Source organism: Vombatus ursinus, unplaced genomic scaffold (genome assembly GCF_900497805.2).
Source record: "Vombatus ursinus unplaced genomic scaffold, bare-nosed wombat genome assembly UNPS02014852.1, whole genome shotgun sequence".
Lineage (NCBI taxonomy): Eukaryota > Metazoa > Chordata > Mammalia > Diprotodontia > Vombatidae > Vombatus > Vombatus ursinus.
In genome coordinates, this window is record NW_020954630.1 from 1,927,495 (window position 1) to 1,955,381 (window position 27,887).

General features: G+C 42.2%; 1 protein-coding gene across 3 annotated transcripts in view; it reads right to left on the reverse strand.

The window, feature by feature from the left end:
• WDR86 (WD repeat domain 86) overlaps nucleotides 1-27,212 on the reverse strand; it is a 54,609-nt gene extending 27,397 nt beyond the window's left edge. The window contains exons 1-4 of one of the 3 annotated variants that reach the window (XM_027840925.1): nucleotides 26,950-27,212; nucleotides 25,738-26,027; nucleotides 15,015-15,156; nucleotides 10,382-10,805 (exon numbers count right to left, since the gene is read on the reverse strand). In XM_027840925.1, coding sequence (XP_027696726.1) covers nucleotides 10,382-10,805; nucleotides 15,015-15,156; nucleotides 25,738-25,900 — 729 coding nt within the window. In that variant the 5' untranslated portion in view covers nucleotides 25,901-26,027; nucleotides 26,950-27,212. Of the gene's footprint in view, nucleotides 1-10,381; nucleotides 10,806-15,014; nucleotides 15,157-25,737; nucleotides 26,028-26,470; nucleotides 26,542-26,647; nucleotides 26,732-26,949 lie in introns of those variants that run through there. The other 2 variants (XM_027840926.1, XM_027840927.1) reach the window with 2 other exon arrangements.
• Nucleotides 27,213-27,887: the final 675 nt, after the last annotated feature.

Sequence of the window (27,887 nt, forward strand, 5' to 3'; positions counted from 1 at the left end):
GCAGGAGAGTCTAATCATGCCTCCACTCCTTGGAATTAGCCTCTCAAATCCAGAATACCAGGTATGGGGGAGGGCACCTAAAGCTAGTTCTGCTGAAGTCTCTTCATAAACCCCCAGCTAGACATTTGGGTTTCTGAACATGCTAATCAAAGCATAAATAGGACTCTCTCCCCAGAGGTTGTCCTTGGGGCCACACCTTATCTCCTTGACCCTGTGCCTAGAGTTCAACAGAGCCAGGGCTACTGAAGCTAAGGATACCAGAACATTTATTTTTTTTTTTTCCCACAGGCTTCAGGTCCTCCCTCACCACCCTTATGGGTGGCATATCCTATATTGGGATTTCAATTTTAATCTACCGCTGTACACTTTAAGTACTTAGAAGACTAAAGAAGGATCAGATTTTTTTCTTCATGCTGGCAGAGGGAAGAACTGGTAGCCATATGTAAAAGCTGCAAAGGCAGATTTTAGCTTAATGTAAAAGGACAAATTCCCTAATAAATGGAGCTGATCAAAAGAACCTCTGGAGACGTTCCCCCTCACTACAGGTATTCAAAGGAGGTAGCAGGTTTTCCCCTCATGGACATCTTCAGATGATGGCATGTCTGATGATCACCGCTAGCTCTCTCTGGGGTGTCCTGGGGAAGTTTAAAGCTTTATCCACCTTGCTCCTCCTTGGAGACAAAAGTTGCAAAACAAAACCCCTCTATCATTTGGGATCTTGAGTGAAGGATTTGGCCCATTCTATACAATTTGCATGTTCAATTCCCTAAATTGCCTATGTTAGTGGATTATCTGTGGTCTGGGGCTCTTCCTTTATCCCCCTGAATAGCAGAGTGGGCTGCTATAACTGAAGCCTCTGGAGGAATGAAGATCATTTCAGTAGGGGTAGCAAAGCCTTGGTCCGTACCTGCATGGTGGCTTTTCCTTCCTTCCTTCCACCAGAGCATTCTGTTTCTCTCTCTAAGGGACTACGTATGAAGCAGCACTGTACATGCAATGTGCTGGGGGTGGCAGGAAGAAACAAAAAAGAATTGTCCAACTCTAGTTGGACTGTAATGACCTTAACATGGTGTTAATATAACTTCTCCAGGAAAAAAAATCCAACATAGTTGTCCCTTTATCTAAATATGCAATCTTGGATTCCAACAAACACCCCCAGTTGATCCACATGGAAAACCGCAGACAAACAGCTGTTTCTCTTTCAGCCCCCAGTCTGCAGGCACTCTCTTTTGTCTCCAAACTGGATGAGTGGGTGCCATGGGATAAGCTAAAAGAAAACAGCCCCGAGTGAACACAATGGCTGTGTTTTTTTACATGTGCTTTGCTTCATTCCAAATAGACCTTGCTTCTTGCCATTGATACATTTCTAAAAAAAAAAAAAATGACGTGCCCATAAAATTTGTGTTAATTAAATTTATTTCAAATGCCCTGAAGGAACTGGAGTCCTTTCATAAAGCAAAGAGTCTCCAGTTTATGTATTTCAGCATAAATTTTTGCCAAGGCACATGCTAATAATAACAACAATAATAATAACAGTCCCACACTGACTACTTACTGACCCACCTCCTCCATACTTCTTAGGGGACCTTAGGCACCTGAGAAAGCCAATACCTTTCTCTAAATGGAGCAAAATCAGGTTTTCCTCTTGGTGCATCAGTTAAATATTAAAACAAGGGCAAGAGTTGATGACAAATTGCAGAAGAAGGAAGGAATCAAGCATTTATTAAGAGCTTGTTATGTACCAGGCACTGGGCTAAGTACTTTACAATTATTACTATCTCATTTGAGCTTCACAACAACCGTGGGAGGTAGGTTATTATTATCCCCATTTTATAGATGTGGAAACTGGGCAAACAGAGGTTAAGTGACTTACCCAGGAATATCCATGTAGTAAATCTCTAAAGTCACATTTGAATTCAGGTTTTCCTGAATCTAGGCCTAGAAGTCTAATCATCTGGCTGCCCCTGAGGAATACCCTGAGGCAGCATGGTGTAATACAAAGTCTTGAATTTGGAGTCAGAGGACCTGGGTTTGAATGACTTTGCCACTTAGTACTTAGAGTATGTGATACTATGCAGGTCACTGCACTACTCCACGCTCCATATTCCATAGATATAAAATGAAAAGTTTGTAGTAAATGATCTCTAAAGTCTCTTAGAGAGCTAAACCTATGAACCTATGAAGCTGTTACACCTGCTGCTTTTCGATCTCTATGCTGCCACCGAGGAGAAGCACTTTCACAGAAGCTTGGAAGGATTACCTTATAGGTGATCCACCTGTAGGAATCACGCAGCTCAACTTCCCACATCTGTCACTTCACCTTCAGGCTGATAAAGCCCAGCACTAATGCCCCTTCTTTGCCCATTAGACCTGTCTGCTTTCCATCCTGCTGGAAAGCTACTTAATAATCTTTGCCTCTGAGGAATAAAGTTCCAGGGAAGATCATGTTTGGATTCATTCTACAATGGCACCCAACCTGCTCCTGAAATATCCTAGGCACCCATTCTCCTGCATCATGAATTTCCCTCAGAGTCAATATCTTGGAATTAGATCCAAGGGATTGTGGACCCAAGAGAGCAGAGTTCCTTTTAGATTTATGGTTGCTACATTCACTTGTATGGAATTGAAGGTTTGTTGGCACGAGTTCTGAGCTGGTCAAATTAGTGAAACCACTGATCAAAATAGACCTTAGGCTAGTCCAGGGGTGGAGAACCTGCGGCCTTGAGGCCACATGTGGCCTTCTAGGTCTTTGGGTGTAGCCTTTTGACTGAGTCCAAGTTTTACAGATTAATTGGGATTTGTTCTGTGAAGTTTGGAGGAGCTACAGGGTCACATGTGGCCTTGAAGCTGCAGGTTCCCCACCCCTGGGCCAGTCCAAAGATTCATATGTGAGTGTTCAATGAATAGATTACAAATACAAAGAGCATCTGGAAAACCAAGAGATCATTTCCAGGTGGTATGGTCAAGAAAAGCTTCATGGAGAAGATAAGATCTCAACTGGATCTTAAAGAAGGAATATTATTTGAACATGGAGAAAGTAAGGTAAGAGCATTCCAGTTGGGGGTGGGAGGAAGAGTTTATGCAAAAGCACAGAAGTGGGATAATTTAAGGTGTTTTTTAGAGATGCAGTAGATCAATTTGGTTGGAGTACAAGGGGACAGAGCAGGAAATAAGACCGGAGAGGCAGGAAGGCAGAGCAACTGATTTGTTGCGAAAGAAGGCAGCAGCAACTGCTAATTAACTCCAAGGAGGAAGTCAGCTTCCTACCCACTCTAATGTAGCTGAGCATTCTGGATTTGCCTGAAACCTGATAAATTTTATTCCAGCCCTCATTTTAACTGTGAGTAACTTCATGTTAAATTGTGTTTTAATACCAAGAAAATTGTTGGATTATGTCTTATAATTCATTTCTCCACTCTTCTGTTTTATAGATGAGTTTAGTCCATTAACATTTAAGTTCACAGTTGTTAAGTTTGTGTTTCTCTCTATTACTTTTTTCCCCCAGTTAGTTCCAAGTCCCTAAAGGTTATTTTGCTTAAAACAATCTGATTCCAGTCTCCTTTCACAGACACCCCCTACCTCCCACTCCCCATCTCTTCTTCCCAGATCAATTATGTCCATTCTCTCTCTCTCTCTTGCTCTTATCATTATATTAATAATGTTAATCAGCATTAATATAATTGTGACATAATTAATTATGAAAGAGATAATTGCAAAAAACCTGGGTAGTACCAATTGACACATAGTAAAGTGAACAGAACCAGAACATTTTAGAAAAGGAAAATAATGCTGTTCAGGAACATGACTTTGGAGGACTTAAAAACTCAGATCTAAGCAATGACCAACCATGTTTCTAGAGGACACTTCTAATGAAGCATGTTACTTCCTGACAGAGAAAGAATGGAAACAAAGTGCAGAGAAATACATTTTTGGACATGGCCATTGTGTGGATTCATTTTGCTTAACTATGTTTATTTATTAGAAAGGTTCCCCCCCCCCTTTCTTTTTCTCAGTTAATGGGGAAGAATTCAGGAGGGGGCAGAGGGATTAGCAATCTGTTGTGGTTGTTCAGTTGTGTCCAACTCTTTGTGATCCTATTTGAGGTTTTCTTGGCAAAGATACTAGAGTAGCTTGCCATTTCCTTCTCTGGCTCATTTTACATATGAGGAAACTGAGGCAAACAGGGGTATGTCACTTGCCTAGGGTCACACAGTTAGTTAGTGTCTGAGGCTAGATTTGAACACAGAAAGATGAGTCTTCCTGGCCCCAGGCGCAGTGCTCTATCCACTGCACCACCAAGCTGCCCGAGGGATTAATAATAGTGATGACAAAAGAGGACCATTGAAACATTTTTTAAAATGCATAGCAGAGAACAGAAGGAAACCCTAAAGGATGCAGTGACAAGCAGGAAATTTGGCAAGTAGCATGTAGAATTTATTTTATTTTTAAAATATATATGTGTATATATATACCTATTTAAAAGTGATATGAAATTGAGATTCATGTTTTCATGTATAACTGTGATCTGCCATGTATATGGAAATGCTGCTTTGTGTATGTATGTGTGCTTAAGAATAAAAAGAGAAATTTATAAAAAGAAGAAGAAAACTGAGACCAAAATGTCCTTATCCTTTGACACAGAAATCTTACTGTTAGGTGCATATATACTGTCAATAGATGATCACAACTTCATAAAACTTACATGAAAACTGGGCTTATTACAAGAGAAATGAAATGATAAAAAGAAAGGTCTGATGTACACTAAAACAGTTATATATAAAGAATAGGAAACAAAACACATGCTCATCAGTTAAGGGAAAGAATAAAACCAACTGTGACAGCTGAATCTAATGGAATATTATTACTGCACAGTAAGAAATGATGAATATGAATAATAATAACAGCTAGTATTTATAGAGCACTTTAAGTTTTTACAGTGCTCTGCATATATTATCTCACTGGATTCTCACGACAGCCCTATGAGGTAGGTGCTATTATTAACCCCATTTCACAGATGAAGGAACTGAGATACATAAAGGGTTTAGGTGATTTGCCTAAGGTCACACCACTGAGACAGAGATAGGACTAGACCCATGGGATATTGGGATTTTGATCTTGAAGGGATTTGAGAAATCATCTAGACCAAGTCTTTCATTTCAGTTATTAGGAAAGTATCCCAGAAAGGCAAGTGACTTGCCCAAAGTCACAAATATAGCAAGCTAAGTAGGATTCAAAACACCTGGACTCCAAACCCAGTTTTCTTTCCATTACCTCATGTTGTTTCTTGATTTTTGGTCATTTCTAAGTCAAAGATTAGGAATTCAAGGGCTATGTGTTTGAATCTCATCTTGGTGACACTGTAGGTTGCTTCAGATAAACTGCTTCACTTCTAGTAGTGGCCACTAGTTGGCCTAGTGGGTAAATCTATCAGTAGTGATGGACTTGGGAGTCATGAAGACTAGAATTCAAATTCTGCCTCAAATTACTAGCCTTGCTAGTAACCCTACTAGCCTTACTGTGTGGCCTTGGCTAAATCATCTAACAACTCTCTGCCTCAGTTTCCTTAAGTGTAAAATGGGGATAATAATAGCACCTACCTCATAGGGCTGTTGTGAGGACCAAATAAGACATGAAAAGTGCTCTACAAACCTTAAAGTGTTATATGGATGTTAGCTGTAATTATTAGTAGGAATAGGACCACATCTGCCTCCTCTGAGAAAGGGGTAGACTAATTTTCCTCTCGGAATAGTTAGACCTTAAGTCCCCTGGAAATCCTCCTAATCTGAGGCCAGCACAGATGTTACTTGAATGAAAATCTCATGCAAATTACCAAGAGGAGGAAGTCACACTTCTGAGCAGTTACTCCCCCTCAGCAGTTTGGTTGCCAGCTTCTCAGATCAGCAGCTTGAAAAGAAATCAGGCACCAAGCCTAACAGTAGCAATTTAAATCACTTCCACCTTCCTGTCCATTATATCACATTCTTTTTCCCACAGGAGCCAGTGTTAGGGAGATAAGGAGAGATGGGGAGAAACAGCATCCTCACAGTAGGATCTGACTTTTCTTGAATCCCTCTTCAAGGTCATGGTATGGGAGCTGAAGAATGGAATGGGTCAACAACAAGATTGGAGGTAAAATTAGGGGTTAAACTTTGTAGCCAAGGAGAAGAAACTGAAACATCTGATTTCTATGAAATCCAAACATTCACAAAGCTCAACTGAACAAGGTGTCCTGGATTTTCCCCCCTGGTCCCTTATATCCCAGCCACACCACTCAACAATAATTGCCAGAAACTGTCACTTACTCCCCTGAACCTGTTTCATGATGTCTCCCTTCTCCAAACTCCTACAGCACTTGGATAGCACCACACTACAATTTAGTATCAAGTACACATAGCCTCACACCATTCTATAATTAATTCCTGGTCACTAATCTTGCCTCCTCAATTAGTCTGTAAGCACCTGGGACAGGGACCCTTGTTGAGACATCAATTTCTCTTCTTTCCCCTGATGGACCTACCCTAGGAAGGGAAGCACAGGTGTTCAATCAATCCTCGGATTGAGAGTCCTTATGATGGCCCATAGGGTAGCAAAAGAGCTGGAAATGTCTTCAGAGTCAGCAGAGACCTGCTTCCATTTAGAAGAGTTTTAGTGTTATGTCTTTTAAGAATCTTAACTCTTTGAAAATTGGCAGTCCAAATATGATATGGATGCAAGAACCTTGTTTTTGCTTTGTTTTATATCCACCGTGTTTAGCACAAGTGCCAAGCACACGGTAAGCATTGAATAAGTACTTGTTGACTGAGTGGATGGTCAGCCAACCTTTAAGTCACAATATTAGATTAACCAAACATTCTCTACACCCCAAATATTCAGGGTAAATGGGAATCTATTGTATTAATGGTGCCTCCTTGTATTAATTAGTAATATTCTTTCCAGAAACTGAAGAGAGTTTTGTTAGGGGGTTATGTCATGTCCTGCTCAAGCACCTAGTAAACCATAAACTCCTAAGTACATGGATAATGAATCATCTAAATTTTGAAGGGTGGTTGGGAAATACTTGGTGATTGCCCAGTCAGAGGAAAATAGGTTTGGGAGCAAGATATGTTGGTTAGCTCCACTTTCCAACCCTTTCACCTAGTTTTCCTTCAAACCATTTTTTTCTCTCTTTGCATGTCTGAAGAGACATGCCCTTTAGGCTATTTGCTTGTTTTTTCAAGTTTCAAAAGGAATGAAAACCAAAACAAACCACACAATCAGAGCCTCTGCCTTTCCTGTTTTGGGTCAACCCCTGTTCACCTCTGATTCATGTGTCTCCTCCGTCTTTTTTGTCTCTTTTTCTTTGCCTTTTCCCTTTCTTTCTCCTGTCTCTGCTGCCACTCTCCCTCTCTCTCTCTGGCCTTGCCTTTTTCCTGTTCCCTGCCAAAAATACCAAAAAATGCCAGAAAATAGGCCCATCCCTACCCCCTTCACTGGAAGAGCAGCATCCAGCCCCAAAGAAAGGCTTTTTGAGATGTGGCATAAAGATAAACCCCTTGTCCATCACTGGAGGAAATTACCTCCAAAAGGATGGGGCTCCTCCAGGAAAGATAGACAGTCTTTTACTGAGCAGGCCTAAACATCCTGGGGAAGGAGAGAGAGAGCATGCCTGAACAAGCAAATAAAATGTCTCAAAGAAGAGGTTGTTTTTCCTTACAACTAGATGCCTCTCTTTCCCCTCCCAGGGTTGTCTCCAGCTTACATCTTCAACTCAGGTAGCTGAGCTACTCAGATAATGGCTTAATTTCTACCCAACTAAAAATTAAAGTTTATACTATTTCAGCCCAAGCCCCAAAGTGACCAAGGAAGTCCCAGTGCTTAGGGAAGGACCCGTGAAACCCTATCTCCATTCCCCAGGGGCCGATGGGCCCTCTGTACCCCTAGCCAGCATGATGCTCAACACCCCCTTGAAACAAGTCCAGCATATGCTTCATTACTTCACTTGGATCCATTACCTCCTTGATGTGGGGATTCCTTCATGGCCATCCATGCCTTCTCATCCAGTCTGATTCTCGTCCTGGTCTTCTCAAAAATCTTCTGTTCAGGATCAACCCAATGTTCTGTAGGTCACCCACTGGGTGCTTTTGTGTTTGTGTGTGGTTTTTCAAACACATCTTGTGGGTAGGGAACCAACCACTAGAACCCTTGCGTTGTCCATCTATCCTCTTACTACCTGACTTGCCTGTTTTTCCTTCTCATCATACATTTCCTGGATGATAGCTTTCATGCACAATAACTAATAGCCTGCTTATGTTTGCCATGTTTTCCTCCAGTGCCCTTCCAGGCAGAACTGGGATTGTTCTATGGTTCATTGTCATAAGCCATCACTGGGAGAATATCAGTGTTAAAAAGATGAGGTTTTGTGTCAGGGATCAGCTTGGGATCCCCAGAAGTGCTGTGCAGTTTCCCAAAGGCAATCTAGTTCACTATCCTCTTCCTCTTCAATTTTGGACCCATTATCCATCTCCAGTGCCTATCCAAGACAGATGTACTAGATTGATGGGAAGTTCATGTAATTCACAGAATAATCAAGATTATAGACATTCTTTATCTATTGTTTGTCCTATGTGGGTCATCAAGTGGACCTCCTTTCAGGAGTTAAGTCTCTCATTGAGGATATCACACAGTATCCTGAGGTTTAATTCAATCAACACAATGACACTTGCAAATAGAGGCACTTGGAGGAGCTTATAATCTATAGTCAGGCAAGTCACTTAACCCTATTTGCCTCAGTTTCCTCATCTGTAAAATGAGCTGGGGAAGGAAATGACAAACTACTCCATTATCTTTGCCAAGCCCAAATGGGGTCTCGGAGAGTCAGACATGACTGAAATGACCGAACAACCACCACAATGAAACAACCTAGAGTGACTCAATCCTTCAATTTGGACTGAGTAACCTCCAGAAAGATAACCTCCAACAACCTGGTTAAGCAATATGTCTGCCTGTTTTAGGACTCACTTGATCATTCTCAAGGTTAGTGATGAACTGCTATTCTTAGACATGACCATGGCCAGAAAAGTGACCATGGCCACACAGGACCGAGAGCTCTTTTGTAGCTTCCTTTGTTTCATGGGCTACCAAAGCCAAGGAATTTACCTCTTAGTGGCCAGGTCAGTAGCAATAAGTTTTGCTGGGCTGGTCCTCAGACAGTGGACTCAGTCTACCATTGGATCCAGGCTCAAATCCTGCCCTTTGAGAACCTAGGGTCCCCGCCTGTTATGTTAAAGCATCAGTGCAGGACTTGTGCAGGAAATTCAGCATACAAAGAAGAAATGAAGAGAGGGAGCCTTTGTTTTCTAAATGGAATCTTCATAAACCTTTTCAAAGGACTTGCTATACTGGTCTGTTTGTGTAGCATATTTTAACTTTTGCATGAAATTATCCCCCTTTTGACCACAAGGAAACTCATGCTAATCTGTCAACTAGTCCACCTACTTTGAAAGTTATGTGACTTGACCAATGTCACCCAGCTAATTAGTCACTGATCGAAGACCAAAAGCCAGGATTTAGGATTTAGGGCTAGCAGAGACTTAGAGAACATCTAGTCTAATCCGTCTATTTGAGATGAAATGAAGGCCTGGAGAAGGGAAGGCTTCATATGGCCAACAGTGTTCTCTTCACCAGAGTGTTCAAAATATGGATCAATTACCCCCCCAAAATGTAAATAAATAAAATTGTTTTGCACCCAACTTTTTTAGCATAAAATGAGGCAAGGCTGTGTAACAGCAAAGGTCAGTAATTCTCTAGTATTTTGATCTATTCTGGGTGTCCTTGCGGTCTGGAGTGGCAAGAGTAGACAAAGCGTCACTCCACTGCCCAACCGATGTCTCCTGGTGAGCTGGAAAAAGCACTGAACTCAAGAGTCAGATAATCGGTTTGGAGTCTTGACTCTGATACTTAATAGCTGTGTGACCGTGGCCAAATTATTTTCCTTCTCTGAGCCTCAGTTTTATTTCTGTAAAATGGGGATAATAATACTTGCATTACTTGCCTCAAAGTTTTGTTATGAAAAAAAATATAACCAATGGCTAGGGAGAGATATTGTGAAGGTTTCCTACTTAGGTATGTGTTTGATTAGAGGACTTCCGAGATGCCTTCCAATCTGAGATCTGATGATTCTGAGAAGTGACTCACCCAAGGTTATACTGATGAATGAGGACCCAGATCACTATGCAGATTTTCTGGAGGACACTGTGTTTTTCTCTACTTAAACTACACTTTCTACTAAAAAGCATATTTTGTCCCAATGGACTATAAGTGCTTTCTAAAATGACCCAAAGCAGGGATTAGATTATCTCAGAATTATTCTACACGTTCTGCAAGCAAATTGCTTGATTCTTACCTCCAGGCAGATCACTGATCCCTGATGCTCTTTAAACACCTTCAGTGGCTCCCCAGTCACAAGGTTCCAAGTGCGAATGGTGGAGTCAGTGCTGCCTGTGAAGAGCTCCTGGTTGAGTTCATCCAGGGCTAGGCACAGGACCGCTCCTGTGTGGCCCCTCAGGGTCTGGTAGCAACAACCACTGGACACCCACCAAACTTTGGCTGTGCCATCTGTGCTGCCAGTTACCAGGAAGTCTCCGCTGACCTTCTCCCCCTCTGCTGAAGATGCATCTGGGATGTCCTTGGAGGAGTAGTGAGCTAAGGTCAGGACACAATTCCGGTGACCCCGAAACTCCTGGATTTGACGTTCCTTATCCACACTCCAGCAGCGGGCCGTTCGGTCATAGGAACCACTGAAGAGGTAGTCTTTGGCAACTAGGATCCTATTGGCAACAAATCTGGGATCAAAGACTAACCCAAAGTTCAGTTCCCCAGTCAGGCTATAAAGAGTCTCAAGACTGTCACTGAGTTTGGCAAACTGATGCCGCCCCTACCCCCATTCCTACCTAACCAAATCCCACTATATATGCGGAGGGTAAGACCTGTTAAGATATCTTGCTAAATAAATGTTAAGTAATTTTATAATTACCAATAATTAAGTGTTAATGAATAAATGGAAAAGATATCTTCTCTCTCCACCCTTATAGACAGAACATTTTGTTTCAGTAAATAGATTATATTGGAAGCCAGGCATCCTGATGAAGACACAATGAAGTAAGAAAATTGGGGGGGGAGAATAAGAAGAAGAGAAAGAAGAAGAGAGAGAAGATGAGAGAGAAGAGATGAGAAGGGGGAGAGAGAGAGAGAGAAAGAAAGAGACAGAGAGAGAGGGAGGGAAAGAGAGAGAGAGAAAGAGTTCACAGAATGAGCTCAGCTGAGCCAAGAGCAGGTAATTTGGAAGTAAAGAGAGCATCAAGTGATCTACCAATCCTTACATTTTTCATAACACTTTTACCTAGACCTCTCTTTTGTCCTTAAGATCAGAGATTTAAAGCTGTAGGAAATCCTTGAGGTCATCTAACCCAACCCTCTCATTTTACAGATGAGGAAGTTAAGGATTGAAGAGATAAAGCAACTGGTCCAAGGTCAAACAGGTAGGAGAGGAGAGCTAGGTTTCAAACCTGGATCCTCTGGTGCCAAATCCAGTGGCAGGTGGGGAGGAAGGGGTGGGTTTCCACTACACCAGATTCCATAATCTGCTCTGAATCAAACCTGAACATGCAAATGTATTATTCCACCATTAGACTGTCAGATTCCTGAGGGCAGGTGTTACATATTCTTTCATTTCTATGTCTTTAGGGCCTTGCTTAGAGCGTGGCCAAAATAGGTACATAACAAAAACACACTTGTTGGATTGAACACACTGTCACCAAGGAGTGAAGCACTTGTTAGCTTCCTCTTGCATATTTTTTTGGCATCACTTTGGATTATTGTTAATTATGTTATCCGGTTACATATTTCCTATTATATTTAATATGTGCCTGAGAGGGCTGTTACTGAGACAACTTACCGTAAGGACAAGAACAGGAGATAATGGACTTACTGAATTCTTTCCCAAGGTTGGTGATACAGAAGAGAAAACAGGCCTTCAAGGAGTTTAGAGGAGTAATAATGATGATGATGATGATAACTAATGTTTACAGAGTGTTTTAAGGTTTTCTAAACAGTTTGCATATATTATCATTTGATCCTCATGGCAAACCATGAAGAAGATACAAGGATTATCACCTCCACTTTACAGATAAGGAAACTGAGACACAGACCAGTTAAATGACTTGCCCCTAATAATAGCTGTATTGCTTTAAATTCATCTCAATTGATTCAATACATCTTGGCAAAATTTATTAAGCAACTATGTGCAAAGCAGCATGCTAGGTGCTGTGGAAGATACAAAGTTGAAATAAAACATGATCCCTGTGCTCATTAAAGATTACAGTCTAGTAGGGGGAGAAGACACACAGATAACAGATAATATTAGACATATGTATTTGGTGAGAATAATAGCTAGCATTTATATAGTGCTTTAAGGTTTGCAAGATCATCTCATTATATATTCACAACAACCCTAAAAAGTAGGTGCTATTCTACATTTTTACCTTATATACATATTTTCTCCCTGTTTTACAGCTACGGAAACTGAGGCAAACAGAAAAGTTAAGTGATGTGGTCGGGGGGGGGGGGGGGGGGGTCACACAGATACTAAGTGTCTGAGGCTGGATTTGAGCTTTGGTCTTCTAGACTTTTTTTTTTTGGTTAGGCAATGGGGTTAAGTGACCTGCCCAGGGTCACACAGCTAGGAAGTGTTATGTGTCTGAGGCCGGATTTGAACTCAGGTCCTCCTGACTCCAGGGCTGGTGCTCTATCCACTGTGCCATCTAGCTGCCCCCAAGAAAATAATCTAGGGCTGGTGCTCTATCCACTGCACCCTTAGCTGCCCCCAAGATTTTATATCAGATCAGATGAGCTAAGTGGCCTCAGAGGTCCGTTGGGTACTTAACACCCTGTAGTTCTCAGGGGTATCTGTTTTCCAATCTAAACTCTACTTCATTGAGGTTGCTGTGTTCGCTGTTCCACAAAAAAGACTACATTTATTGCTAACTTTTTTTTTTTACATTTTTCTATCTTCAATAACTATTAGAAGTACCACCTCCTCCAGGTAGCCGTGTGTGATTCTCCCAGCCTTCTCTTCTCCCTTCTCTGAATTTCTACAGCACTTATCATAGTCCCCTTTCATTTGTCACTGAATCATAAATGTTTGGCCATAATAGCTCACACTTATATAGAGGTTTATAGATTACAAAGCATTCTCCTTGCAACAACCTTGGGAAGAAGGTGGCAGAAGACGTATCGGATCCCTTTCACAGATAAAGATACTCTGAGAGTTTAAGTCACATGTGAGTGATCACGGCATTTTAGAATAACAGGATCAGACCTCTAGAGCTGGAAGGGACCTTAAAGGCCATCTAGTCCACTCCTTGATTTTACAGATGGGGAAACTGAGGCTGAGACAGGTTAAGTGACTTGCTTAAGATCACGCAGCTAGGAAGTATCTGAGATGGGACTTGGACCCAAGTGTCCTGATTCTAAGTCCTGTGCTTTTATTACTGTCATGCTACAAATTTCTGAAGGTAAAAATTCAGTCTTATATAATTTCCATACCTTCCTCAGAGCACCTAGCACAGTGCCAGGCAGCTCCTTGGCAACTAGTAAGTACTTACTGACTTTAACTGAACGGTGAAGGCCTTGCAGACTACCCCGAAAACCAGCTGGCAGGCCTGAATTCAGCTGGGCAAAAAAAAACTTCAAACATCTTGAGCTGGGGGATATTTTCAACAATTAACCAGGGAAAGGATTTTTTTTTTTTAATTCTTAGTTCCATCTTTAGAACAGACAACTCCCGCCTCTCTCTTCCTCCTCCTTCAACCTCACCCCCTCCCCCCGGCTAAGCATCAGTTATCAATTAAGCCATTTCCTCTGGAATTCTATTCTCACCAGTGGAAGTGCTGGGCTTTCAGTTCCTCTCCCATCCTTCACCCAGAAGCAGCTAAGTCGGGCATCAGGGGGTGCATGGAACTGAAGGAAGGCATCTGCTTCCATGCCGACGGCTAAATGAGCCATTCAACAAGACTGACTCAAATTGAGAGCCTGCCCAGCCCAGCCCCCTGGTCACCTTCCTCTTCTCTGACCTGCTTTAGCATAGCCAGGGATTTGGCTGATGCTCAGTCATTAATGGTCCCACCTCAGACACTTGCTAGCTGTGTGATCTTAATTAGTCTTTCTCATCGTGGTGTCATTCGTGTTATTTCAGTTCTACAAATAATGTCTCATATTCAGGTTTAAGACTTCTAAAGTTCTTCACAACTGCTATAAGAGGTGGATAGTGTACACATTATTATCCCCATTTTATAGATGGGGAAACTGAGGCTCAGAGAAGTGGTTGTGACTTACCCCAGTTCAGAGAATGAGTCAAGTGCCAGAGCTGTCTGATCTGAGTCTCATGACTTCTGGTCCAGTAATATTTCTACTATACCACACCATACTTTATTATTATTAAATTTTTGCATATACGAATGCTTTATCTCCCCAGCTAGACTGAAGGTGGTAGGCTCATGCAATTTAGAGCTGGAAAAAAAGACCTTTAGAAATCATTCACTCCACCCTCATTTTATAGATGAGGAAACTGAGGTCCAGAAAGATGAACTGACTGTTTTGAGTTCAAACAAGTAATAAGTAGCAAAGTTAAGTTTCAAAAGCAAAGCTGAGGTCCTCAGATGCTTAATCGAATGTTTTTTTCCACTGCGCCATACTGTTTCTATAAACTCTCCAAGGGCAGAAACCTTGTCTTCTGTTTCTTTGCATAAAAGAAGGTAAGCTTCCTAAGGGTAGGGACTGTTAGGTTTTCTTTTGCCCACTGCCACTGCACAGCACCTTGCACAGCGCCAGCATCTAATAAATGTTTGTTGAATTGAATTTGTATTTCCCACAATGCCCAGCAGAGTATTATACATGCAACAGGTGGGTTCTGGGATGCCTGCAAGTGTTCAATTGTTGGGAGTTAGCAGTTGTGGAATAATGGTATCAGGCACACGAACCTGTTTACAATTGACGTATGTCCTCGGTAAACAGCCAAACATTGTCCAGTCACCACGTCCCACTTTCGGATGGTATGATCAGCACTACAGGTGAAGGCAGCTTCATTTTCCAACTGGCAGAAAGTGATATAGCTTTCATGTCCTTCGGAGAAAAAGGAGAATCAAGTGAGATGTGTGAGGGACATTGATTATCATTATTCCCTAAAAAGAAACCACCAGGAAAGGGAGAGTGGTAGGGCTGGTGAAGGGAGTGACATCTTAGGAAAAAACACAGGGGCTTATGACGGATCCCTCCCCCCAGGAAATCAATGCTGCCCTTCTCTTCCTCCCTTTGGGACAGAGTTCTTTTCTTTCTCCCTCATAGCATTCACATTCACATTCTCTGTCCCATCTTCTCTCTTCTCCTCTCTCTCCCCTTTCTTTCCTTCTTCCCTAAGTCAAAATCACCCACAGACATTTGTTAGCACCCACTGGTAGTGGTCTTGACTAGCAAAATTGCTGAGCACTGCCTTATGGGACTAAGGTTTGTCCAAATCAAATAGCAGCATAGACCTGGAGAGTACAGCCCTGGCTACAGGACCACAAACCTGGGTAGCACAGAATCACTGACTCCCAAAACTTAATAGTTAGAAAGGGCCTTGGAGGTCATCTTACCCAGCTGACTTCAGTTTATAAAGAAGAAAGCCGAGGCCCAAGCAAGTGACATGACTTGTCCAAAGTTACACAGGTAGTTTGGGACAGAGCCAGAATCTCCAGATTTCTCTTCAGGATGTCTTTCTACCATAAATGATAAATAAAAGATCTGCCAGTGATCAAAGTGTGTCTACATATACAGTGGTTCAGCCAGCGCTTGGACAAAACATTTGTCTTTTACCGAATTTTTCCCTTCTCATCTGGATGCCTGACATCACCCAGACAGGGTCTTAGAACCTCCAGGGTCCAGTTTCAAGCTGCCTGACACATTTTCCCTGAGTTTGAGCTTAGCTGCTCTTGGAAACACTCAACTTCCTGGATTCTGAGAGAAGAAAACTTTAGAAAAAAAAATTTTTTTTAAAAGAAATGCTCAAATCTTCTTGGACAGCAGATACCAGGCCTCTAAGAAAACAGTGTTTGCAGGAATTAAGTAAACATGTGAGGAAACCCTACAGATTAAATTTCCCTTAAAATACACACAGGATTTAAAAGTTAAGGGCAAAATGTGTTTGGCAAAATGCAGCTCAGGGGCTTCTTTTTGTTTGTTTTGTTTTTGTTTTTTTTTTTTTCCACCAGCCTCAATGCATTTGCAAAATACTTCAGGACTGTCAACAAATTCTTCCTGAGACCGGATCTGTCCCCTGTGCTCCCTCTCCCTGCCTCCCACCACTCACTGATCAGACAGTCCCAGAATACCAACAGAGAAGAGGCGGCAGCAACTTTTTTAACACTGTAATGGTGCCTCCCATTAACTGCTTCACAGGAAATACTGAGTGAGCGACAACTGGAAGGAACAAGGGACAATGTGTAAACTGGGGCAGGGGAGATGATGCAGTGCAAGAGAGCAGACCAGTGTGGTAGGCCGGGAGGGCCCTCACTTTCAAGTCTCAACTCTGATACTTACTACCCAGGTGACCTTGGGCAAGTCAACTCTCTGGGCCTCACTTTCTTTAGCTATACAAAGAGGAAGGTGAATTAGCTGACAAGCAGAGGCTACCTCCTTGTGGTGTACGAATTTAAGGAGCACTGGATTGCAGGCAGAGGCCCGAGCTCAACTCCTACCTGTCACCTCTCACTTGTATCTATAAATTTGGGCAAGTCTCGTCCCCTCTTTGGTTGGCAGTTTTCTCATCTCTAAAGTAAGGAGCTTAGGGTAGGTGGTCTCAAGGGTCTCTTGCAGTTTTAGATCTATGAACTACAGAATATATATCAATTCTTGGAGGACAAAGACCACCTAGGTCCTCACCTTGATTTTACATGATCACATTATTATTATCATTAACTCTATTAAGCTAGCCTGAATTCATTTTTATTGGAGCTCCTCCCTCCTTCTCCCCAGTGAGCAAACTCTCCTGGTTATAAAGAAAAGCTCCTTCCTCCCAACCCCCATTCCCCCTGCTCCTCAACGATGGTCTGACCATCTGGAATTGAACACCATGGCTTATTTTGACGAAGCCACCCACCCCACATCTGAAAACAGAACCAGCAATGAGTCATGGTTTTGAGGGCTTCATCAACAATAAGCAAATCCTACAGTGATTAGGAAGATCTTCTAGGAAGCACACTTGGGAAGCTTTTCAGTGGTATCTCTGGCTGTGCCAGGGCTTTGCAGAGTATCATTTAGAATGGCATCATCCATCAGGATCCAAGTCCTCTGAGCTCTACTACTACAGTTCTAACATAACGATGATGATATAACAGACTAAGGGCATTAAACTAGGGAGAAGAGAAAACAGTCAGCTGCCCACCCAGACACAAAACCGTGCGTACCCTAGATGGAGGGGAGAGGAGATCATGAGATTTCCAACTGGAAGAGGTTTTTAGAGATCTAGTTCAATCTCATTTAGTAAAAAAAAAAAAGAAACTGAGGCAGGGGTGGGGTTGTGTGGTGAGATGACTGTCCAAGGTCACTCCGAGTTAATTGGCAGAGCAAGGACTCAAAAGTCAGATCTTCTGAGCCCTAGTCCATCCAGTGCTCTTTTCACTAGACCAGAGACCAAGAAGGCAGGTCTTGTGTCTTTAGAGGCCTACAAATCCATAAATGTCAAATTGAAATGTAAATGGCATTGAAGGTTTGGAGAATGCATGTAAAAGGTGGTGACTGATTATATCACTACTCTGAAGTTGGGTAAAAGGTAGGACTGATCAAGTACAAATCAATCCTTACTTCTTTTTCTTAGCTGAGCTGGAAAATAAGTTGGTGGAAGAGGTCAAATTGATATGGAGTAAGATTTGTTTCCTTAAATTTAAACTACTCTTAAGTGAAAATATTAATACAGTATGACAAGGGAGATTTTTGAGATTTTGTTTACTTTTGGGCAACTATTTTTAAGAAAATTATGTTTGCCAAAAGCAATTTTTTTTCTAATAGAGGGAGGGGGAGGGGGAGACAGAAAAATGGGTCATCCTGATAGGGTGGGATGAAGAAGATTCCATAGGCTGTGGGTCTCTGAGGTTGAGGGATCTGTTGTACCTATATACACGAGGCATAATGATAAAGGAACTACTTTATTTTAAACAAACATACACACACTGGTACAGGAACATGGGTATATAAATATAATTTCCCTAACACTACATTAACTTGGGCAAATTATTTAATTTGCAATTAATTACAAATTAATTTCTGTTTGCTTCAGTTTCCTCAACTGTAAAATGAGAAAGATAATAATACACCTTTCTCAGGGTTGTTGTGAGGATCAAATGAATTAATTTTTGTAAAGTGCTTAACACAGTGTCTGGCATCTAATAGGCACTATTTAAAGATTATCATTATTATTACTTAGCCCAATGATGTTGCCAATTGTTAAAAAAAAATGGTTAAAGCTCCGCTTTTGGTGAGAGCTTATGACTTCTGCTCCAATCAATCAGCAAGCATTTATTAGGTACTTACCATGTGCTACTAATGGCTAATTGCTAGACCATGGGGATATAAGACTAGAATAAAATAAACTCTGTCTTCAAAGAGCTTACATTCTATCTATATATACAAATGAAACACACATATAATATATAAATGTATCATATTACATGTTACATTACATATATGTCATGAATAATATATAAATATATAAACAAATAAACATATAAATGTATGAAATACATACAACATATATTTATGGGAGGAGAGAATCAGGAAAGCCTTCATATTTGAGTAGACTGAATCTTGACTGGAGTTTTAATGGAAACAAGGATTTGAAGAGACAGAGGTGAAATGGAATGTCTTCCAGGCTTGGGGAACAGCCAGTTCAAAGGACTATAAGTTTCTTGAGGTAACTGACCAAGTTTGTACTTTGTGTTCCCTATACTCCCGCCATGTATGTGTTCAACAATAATCTATTGATTATTGAAAATTTTCAGGTAGGAGTGCATAGACCTCCCTGAAAACAGACTAATACAGTTCGTCTATATCTACCTCAGAACTCCACTAGCTGAATCACAGAAGAATCGAAAGCTCCCTAAGTGGCCATCCCGGCACTTCTTAAACTGTGGGTCAAGACCCTATATGGGGTTTAAGAAGTGCTGAAGGGGTTGAGAGTGGAAAAAGTTTAAGAAGCTCCAATTACCAACATAAGACATTTCCACAATAACAGAATCAGCAAGTACCCTTCACTGATTAACTCTACTGTGACATTATTCACTCCTCTACTCTATCTTTTCATCCCATCTGCATTCTATTGTGCTTCAATATTATTTGACTCTTGTTAACTTTTTATTTTAATTGTTAAGTCCTTTCACATATTTGTGAATTAACTAGCTTGGAAGCTCTATAACAAAGATTATCCTGTATGTTGTATCCTCCAACGATGCCTAGTACAGTGCTCTGCACAAACAGGAGCTCGAGAGATGTTGTTGATAGGCATTCAAAAAAAAAAATCACATGAACTGGTAGTGAGAGAAACACACTGAGGCTATAGGCCTTCTTGACAAGGTTGTTAATTATATTTTCTTCCTCTTTGTTGCCTTCTCCCTACCCCTCCATCATTCCAGAAGTGTTCTCACTCCCGACCCAACATGCAGGTTGCATCTCCTAAGGTTCTAACAACTCTTCTTTGGGCAACGGAATGTCTCAGTATCAGCTCCCAAACCAGGAGATCTGGGATCTCCACTGTTACTGTTGGTCACAGAAAATAACCTGGAGTTGGGTGTTGATGAAACAGTAACCTGGCAACTGGGATCTCTAAGCTCCGAGGAGAATCTAGCCTGAAGTACGGGTCCTTCAAGTGAAAAGTTCATAAAAGGGCTTCTTATTTCTTTCAAAACATTTTAATAACTACATTTCAATTAATTTCCTTTGTAATCCTATAATTTGCTTTATGCACTTAACACCATTATTTTGAGGAGTCTATAGACATCACTAGATTGCCAAAGAAGACCATGACACATAAAAGGTCAAGAACCCCTGTTCTTGTGAGAAGCCTCTCTAAATATGACTTAGTTGGGAGTAATCCCAATTACTGGGAAAGTGGAGGTCAGTGATCTCTTGAACTTGAGAGTTTTGAACTGCTGTGAGCTAAGCTGATTGGACGTCTACACTAACAACAAGCTCCAAGAACGGGTAGTAGTGAGAGTGCTTTGCCAAGTTGTCCAAGGAGGGGCAACTTGGCCTAGGTCAGAAATGGAGCAGTCCAAGCTTCTGTGTGGATCAGAGTGGGATCAGACCTATTAGGAGCCCCTGTAACTTCAGCATGGGTAAGATAGGGAGACCCAGATTTAAAAAAAAAAATTGGACTGCTCCTCAGCTAACAGGCATGGGACCATAGATTTAGGTTTGGAAGGGACTTTAGAGGATCACCGAGTCTAAATCACCTCATTTTACAGATAAGGAAACTGAGGCTCAAAGGTTACACAGGCAATAAATAGCAAAGCCATGATTTGAATCCATATCCTCTGACTAAATCCAGTTCTCTTTTCTACATCTGTTGCTAAGTCCTTCTGGCTTGTTGCAAGAGTTTAGTCTCTGATGGGATGGTCATTGACACTACAGGAGTATCAGTGGAGAGAGAGCACTCACATCAATGCCATCATGAGTTGTATGAGTCGCATTCATCCAAATCACTCACCTTTCCGGAGCCTCCACAGGACCCCTTCTTTACACACAGCCTGAACTGACCAAATCCCCAAATATAGTTTGTACATGTGCATTTTAAGAGGGTAAAATTCTCCCATGTTTTAAGTTGGAAGTTGACATAACTAGAGGAAATTTGTCTCTTAGTGACCAGGTAGGCAGATAAACAGAATCAGAGGCCTTAAGTTTTCTCTGAATTAATTTCACCCGTGAGAGGGAAGTAGCATAAACTCTTTTGGGATGGAGGAAGGAAGAGAAGCATTTGGCAAATATCCTCTTCTGCTTACTCATTATTCACTGGCTCAAGAGAAGTGACACTCTGTGTCCCCACTCTGTGACAATTCAACATGCCCACCCTTGCATCAACAAATCAGATCAATCAGGTGGCAATTGTTCATTCTGCAAAATTAAAGTTATCCTTTGTTTTCTCTGAGGAAGCCTTACACATTCCCTTCTCATGTTTTCATCAACCTCAATGCAAACAGACCATTCTTAAAGAGATTATAGAAATGAGAATACCAAATGCAATTTAGTAATTCCTTCCATCTTCTTGGTTGCTTTTTGGGGGGGGGGGTTAAAAGTGACTTTCCTGATCTCTTCTATTCTTTCTGGATCTTATCCTCTTTTTCTTTCAAAGTTGATCTCAAGCATCCACCTCCTGTATAAATATTTTCCTCATCCCTCCCAGCTGTTAACACCCATGAAATTACTTTGTATACACTTTCTATATACTTTGCATTTAGTTATGTAGCAGGGGTTGAATTGAAGTATAAATCGGGATCACCTGTGCCCAGCACACTTCTGGTGAAACTGGTCATGGTTGAAGGACTTGGGTACTTTGGAATGAAAAAAAACAATTATCTTTATTGGCTTCTGGGAAAGAAGAGCTGTTGACTCAGAGGGATCTTTAAAAGGGAGTAACCCACCCACCCTCTGACTCTGTTTCCCCGGCAGACTCGTGTCAGGATATTCACAACTCTTTTTAGAGGATGAGGGGGATGGGAGAATTCCCTTTTCCCCACCCCAACAGCTTGTCAGCTGCAGGCCATGTGGAAGGTAGCACTGGGGTTCTGCCAGATAAGCTTTAGCCCAGACCTCTGGCTGCCTTTTCTGCTTTGTATTTCTTTGATCCTAGGTGAAAGAACAGTGATCTCAAGATGGATCTCATATGAGAGAGATTCTGGGTTCTTTGGTCAGAGCTGACTGGCAGTCAGTTGGACTGCTTAAGGTTTTGATATTATTGTACATATTTGTATTTGGTATATACTTATGTGTCCATATTATCTCTCCTAATAAAATGGATTGGAGGAGATAATATCCTCCCCCCCCAATTGATAGGGGCAGGCGATAGAATGTACTCCCTTATTCCTGAGGGCAAGAATAGGGACAAGAATGGTTTCATCTTTGTCTTTATCTCCAGTACCTCACTCAATGGCTGGTATATAGTAAGCATTTAATAAATGTTTATTGATTGATTGCTCAATTTACAAAAGCATTCACAATCCTTTTCACAGTAAACATTCTGAGCACAGAAGAGCTAACATTATACAGCACTTCACAAGGTTTATAAAGTGCTTTCTCATTTGAAATATGACCAGTTTATAAAAGAAATCTGATTTCTACAAAACTACTCAGCAATATATCTATAATAAAGTGAGGCACAACTGAATTCTTTTTATAACTGGGAGTTTCTGCATCAGAGAGAAGAATCACCACCAGAGGGAGGAGATTAACCCCTGATTTGCTTTGACAAAAGACACAGACCTGGAAGGAACTGTTTGGCCAGTACAGAGTCAAGTTGAAGTGTAAAATACTTATTAAGCCAACTTTGCAAACTGCATTGTGTCTTGTTTTAAATATCAGCCTCCTGGGATATTATAACAATTACTGTTATAAGTTACTGTATCCTATTCTGAGTCTCCATCAATGTGTGCTTATGAATCTTTGCATTTCATATTTCTTTTGTGTGGAAGAAATTCATTGCTGTCCCATACCTCATTGGTATTGTACACTAAAGACCTTTCTAGTGCCCTCTTTTGAAAAGCCCTAGGAATGAGCCAAACATAAACTTCAAGTAATTTTCCTCCGGGGGACGGGAGTCAGGGTGTGAAGAGCCAAAAAGTATGTGAAAAAGAGCCTAATCCTTCTTATTAGAAGTGACCCCAGATTGAGAACAGAGACTTCATAGCAGCGGGCCTAGCAGTGGGTTCTCATTTTTACAATTGTCTCTAGCATATTGTTTTTCCCAGTAGGATGTAAATTCCTTGAGGGAAGGGACTTTTATTTTTATCTTTTTTATCCCCAGTGGCTAATATAGTACTTGGCACATAGTAGGTACTTAATAAATTCTTTTTGATTAAATTACTAATATGGAAATGTTTTACATGATTGCATTTGTATAACCTATATCAGATTGCTTACCATCTGGGGGAAAGGGGAAGAAGATATAGAGTGTGGAATTCAAAACTTTTAAAAAATGTTTAAAATTGTTTTTACATGTAATTGGGGAAAAATAAAAATTTTTTTCCTAAATACTTTTTGATTAATTGTTTAATTTAGAGAAGGATTCTCAATTATGGGGTCCTTTTCATAGAGAGTCTCCTGAATATATTTGAAATATCCAATTTGCCAAAAAAAAAAATCTGCCTTCAGTACACTTCGTTTTTATTACCACCGTCTCCTAAGGAGTTCAAAGGGCAAGAGGAGTTTATCCAAGTCTCTGATTCTCTTATTCTATCCATTGTCTGATTCTAGATCCATACAGCCATAAATTCCCCACTCAATCCTCTCACTTCTTTACTACTTTCTCCATTTTTTCCCCCACCATAACTTGCTGCTACCAAAGAATCACATTTTCATGGGCAGTTCTATATGTGACCCTTAGCTGGTCTGTACACCTTCTACCCTTCATTACAGGTGGCCTATAAAAGGGGCAGGCTTTCTTACCCTCAGTATTCTAGAATGGTAAGCATTTCACTGAATTAAATGCTCAGGGGAAGACAGCGTATTGGAAGTTACCAATTCTCCTGTCTTGAGAATCATAGATCAACTAATCTATATTTATTGAGTGCTTATTCTGTGCCCTGAAGTCTAATGGGGCAGCTCTAATACCCATTCTGTAGGGATCTGATGTGTCTACCATTGGTGGTTCCCCACCTCAGGTGACACCTGAAAGCAGTGATCCCTGACTCTTCTTAGTAGGCAGCTACAAAAGTTAGGAGAGCACATTGTCCCTGATTTCAAGGAGGTATGTTATGTTAAGAAAAAAGATTAGTTCTTTCTTCCCAGCAAGTACCCATTGATTCACATCCTCTCTTCCAGGTGATGAAAATTTAGCATTTCTCCTCTACAGAGCATTTAACATCCCTCTCCCTTTGAAATCCCAACCATCAAGAGAAAAAAATTAAGCAGGAAAGAGTAGACACTTTTTACTCTTACACATGAAACTTTCCTGTTCAGCAGGATCAGTCTACAAAGCAAGGGTACTAAGGGGCTCAGGAGCAGAGATGCCTTCCTGAGAATGAGGTGTAAGTAAAATAAAGCTGGAGAAGCCAGGTGGAAGCAGAAGCAATTGTGAATGAGGAGCAAAGGGTGATGAAGAGGGAACAAGGGATGGCTGTGGGTGAGTTTGAGGAGCAATGCATTGGAGTCCCCCAAAGGGGCACTCTGGGGAATGGGAATACAAGACTGGGCTGTGCCAAAAGTGGTATGATCATCTATAAAATATTACCATTTGCTTTTATGAGAATATAGATACAAAAATGGGTGCAAAAATCACAATAAATTCTTAAAACTGGTATAGAATCTGGAAAATATTTTAACTTTAAGGAGAGAGAATGGGCTCCACTCAAATCAGGACCTTCCGAGGTCTAAAGCTTACAGTGAATCACAGTTCTCTTTTGGCCACAGATAAGCAGCTGTGTTTTTTGTTTTTTGTTTTTTTTCATTTGTAGCAAAGTCTCAGTTGTCAGAATAAATATTAGCAAATATCAGATAAGCCAAAGTTAATTTCTATTTGGCTGTGCATTCACTAAAATATCTTTTTTTCTTCAACAAAACAAAAAGAGGGGACATGATACAAGGGAAAAAGCACAGGTACTGGTAGATGATTATTAGCTTTTGGCAAGTCATTTAATGTTTCTGGGCCTCGGTTTTCTCATGCAAAATGAAGGGGTTTGACTAATTGACCTCTGAGGTCTCTTCACACTCTAGATCAACGATCTAATGATCCTTCTTCATAATGCCTGGAAATTTGGAGGGAGGGAGATATGGAGTGGTAAGATAGCACAGAATAAAAAAATGTAAGCTGCCTAAAGATAAACTTTGGAGACAAAACTCTCCAAAAGAGGGCAGTAGGAAAACAACAAGTGGAAGAATATGAGCTGTTAAAAAGAGTTCCTTACCTCCAGCTCTTTACCTGGAAGATGGTTAAAAAAAAAAATCACAAAATACAAGCCACACTTGCTTGGCTTAAAATCACAGAATCATGGGATATCAAAGCTGGCCATGACTTGCCCAGTGTCACATAGCTAGTTATTGGCAGGGCCAGGACTAGCCCTCGTAAGCCTAGTGCTTATCAAAATCTGGTTTGCTGATAAATGTTCTACATGGGCCTCCCTCCCAGTTACCTAGCCTCCTACATAGGTCAGGCATGTCCATTCCATACAGTCTTCCTTACCTCCCGGAAGGACAGGAGACTTGGCTTCCTGTCCAAAATGGCTGGGTCTCCTTCTATGTGTTCATATAGCTGTGGCCCTGTTTTAAAAACTCCTTGTAGGATAGGAAAGCTGGAAGGTCCCACTGTTATCCCAGCCTTTGGGGAGACACTATCCGACAGAGTCCCAGAGGCTGGAGGGGAGAGGAAAGAGGAAAGGGAAAGGTGCCATGTGGCACCTTCTGGGAGGCCAGAAGGGTCCCAGACCAGGGGAGGAGCAAGGGGACCGGTTGGAGCGCGCTCTCTACCTTGGAAGTGTCCGTGACATTGGCTGTCATCAGTGCTCCAGAGACGAGCAGTGCCATCCTCGCTGCCCGTCAGCAGCCGTCGGCCGTCGGGGCTCAGGCTGAGCCAGTTGATGCCTCCTCTGTGATCTGTGCAGACCCTCAAGGCGGAGCCATTGCCCCCCATTCTGCCACTCTAAGGGCGGAGTCCCAAGAAGGAGACCCCCTCTAGGGAGGGGCTCCCCAGCCAAAGGAAGGCAGGTTCCCCCAGAAACTGCCTGCAGACATCACCTTAGGAATTACACTCCAAGAGCCTGCAAAAGGTATTCATGTGTACATGAGGGCACAAACAAAGCATTCTCAGCCCTGCAGAAGCACCCCTGTTCCAAACAAGAGCATTCCCCCTAATCTAGTCCCTCTTATCTTACACTCTTACCCCCTTAAAAAAAAAAACTCAAGAGAAAAAGTCAGCTCAAGTGATTGAATATAGACATCAAAAGTGGACACAGAAAAATGAGATTTCACCCCCCTCACCCTCTTCCTCTGCCCCTCACACCAGTTCGTTTAGGACTGCAATTCATTGCATGGAGAATAACCAAACCCCTCCCCCATCTCCCAGCTCCCTACACTTCTCCCTCCTTTTTACCCAGGAGGAAATTCCCTCTACAGGACATATTCCCTGTTGGGGATGCCGCACGCCCCTCCCCGACTTTAGTTGAACCCACTGTCACCCTTCCACAGCTACCAAAGCACTAACCTTGGACCATAGGATTTCCACCCCAGGACCCTAAGAAGTCCCATGAGAGGTGATTAACCCAAACTCCGCACCTCCCCTTACCACCTCCAGCCACACCGTCCGCCCCAAGGTACACCTAAAACCAAAGCCAAAGAGAAAGCTTCCAGCCTCATCCCAAGGTGCATCAAACTCACTGACCTGCCTAGAGCCCGTGGGGGTGATGGGGGTCTTTTCCTTTAAACTCCCCTAAGCCCCTACTCCTCTCTCAACTCACAATTACTCGTTGTGGAGGGCAATAGAACAATAAAGTGCAGACTGGCTCCTCCTAGGAGACCACCCCTCAACCTGTCCCCTCCCACTTTTCCGGGACTGCTTCCCCACCCCTATCCCTTACTTCCCAGCTTCCTCGCTCTTGTGGTTCTCAGTCTCCCTAGAGGACCCAACTCCTCCCCACTCCCTCCCCACGCCTTCCCCTTCCTCCGGTGCCAGCCTTAACTCACCTTTGCCTGGGACCCCCAATCGCTCCCTCCTTCCTTGCTCCTTTCTACGCGCTCTCCTTCCCTCTCCGCCTCCTCCCTTCCCCCGACGAAGGCTCCACGTGGAAACTTTCCCCGACCGCTCCGACCCTTCCAGGCCACTCCAGCCCAGACTCCAGGCAGCACCCCCACCCTCTCACCTTCCCCAAAGGCTGGGAGGGGAGAGGAAGACTGAAGGAGGAAAGGGCAGGGGGGAAAACTGGTCCTCCTGTCCCCGGGGAGGGGGAGAATTTCACCCCTCCAAGGGCAGCTAAACTGAAACCCTAGCCACACCCCCTCCTGCCCTAGGGAGTTCGGGGGAGGAGGACGGGCAGCCTCGGTTAGGCAACACACACACACTTTCGCACATATACACGGGCAGCCTCGGATTAGGCAATACACACACATTTTCTTATATATACACACTTAACTGCGTTACATCCAGACTGGAGCGCTTACTGGGGAGGCCGGGAACTGGAGAGGAAAAGGTTATTCTTTAGGATTAAATCCTAAATTCGCTTCCAAAGTGAAATCGACCCCCTCTTCCTCCCCTCAAATAAGGCATAAACCCCGAATGGTGAGGTACAGTCCCCCGAATGGTGAGGTACAGTCCCCCGAAGAGGAAGTTTTTTCAGAGTTTGGGGCTACATACTGTATGAACTCCACCTTTGGAGAACTGGAGTGGAGGGAAGGCGCGAGCTGCTAGTTAGCTGTATGACCTTGGGCAAATCACTGCATATTTCTGAGTCTCATCCGTTAACACTAGGAGTTTGGACTAGTTCAGCGGTTCTCAAACTTTTGATCTGAGGACCTGTTACACTCTTCAAAATTGTTGACCACGCCCCCCCAAGTTTTTGTGGGTTATGTTTTTCTGTATTTGTTGCATTAGAAATTAACCCAGGGATCCCTGGACCACTCTTTGA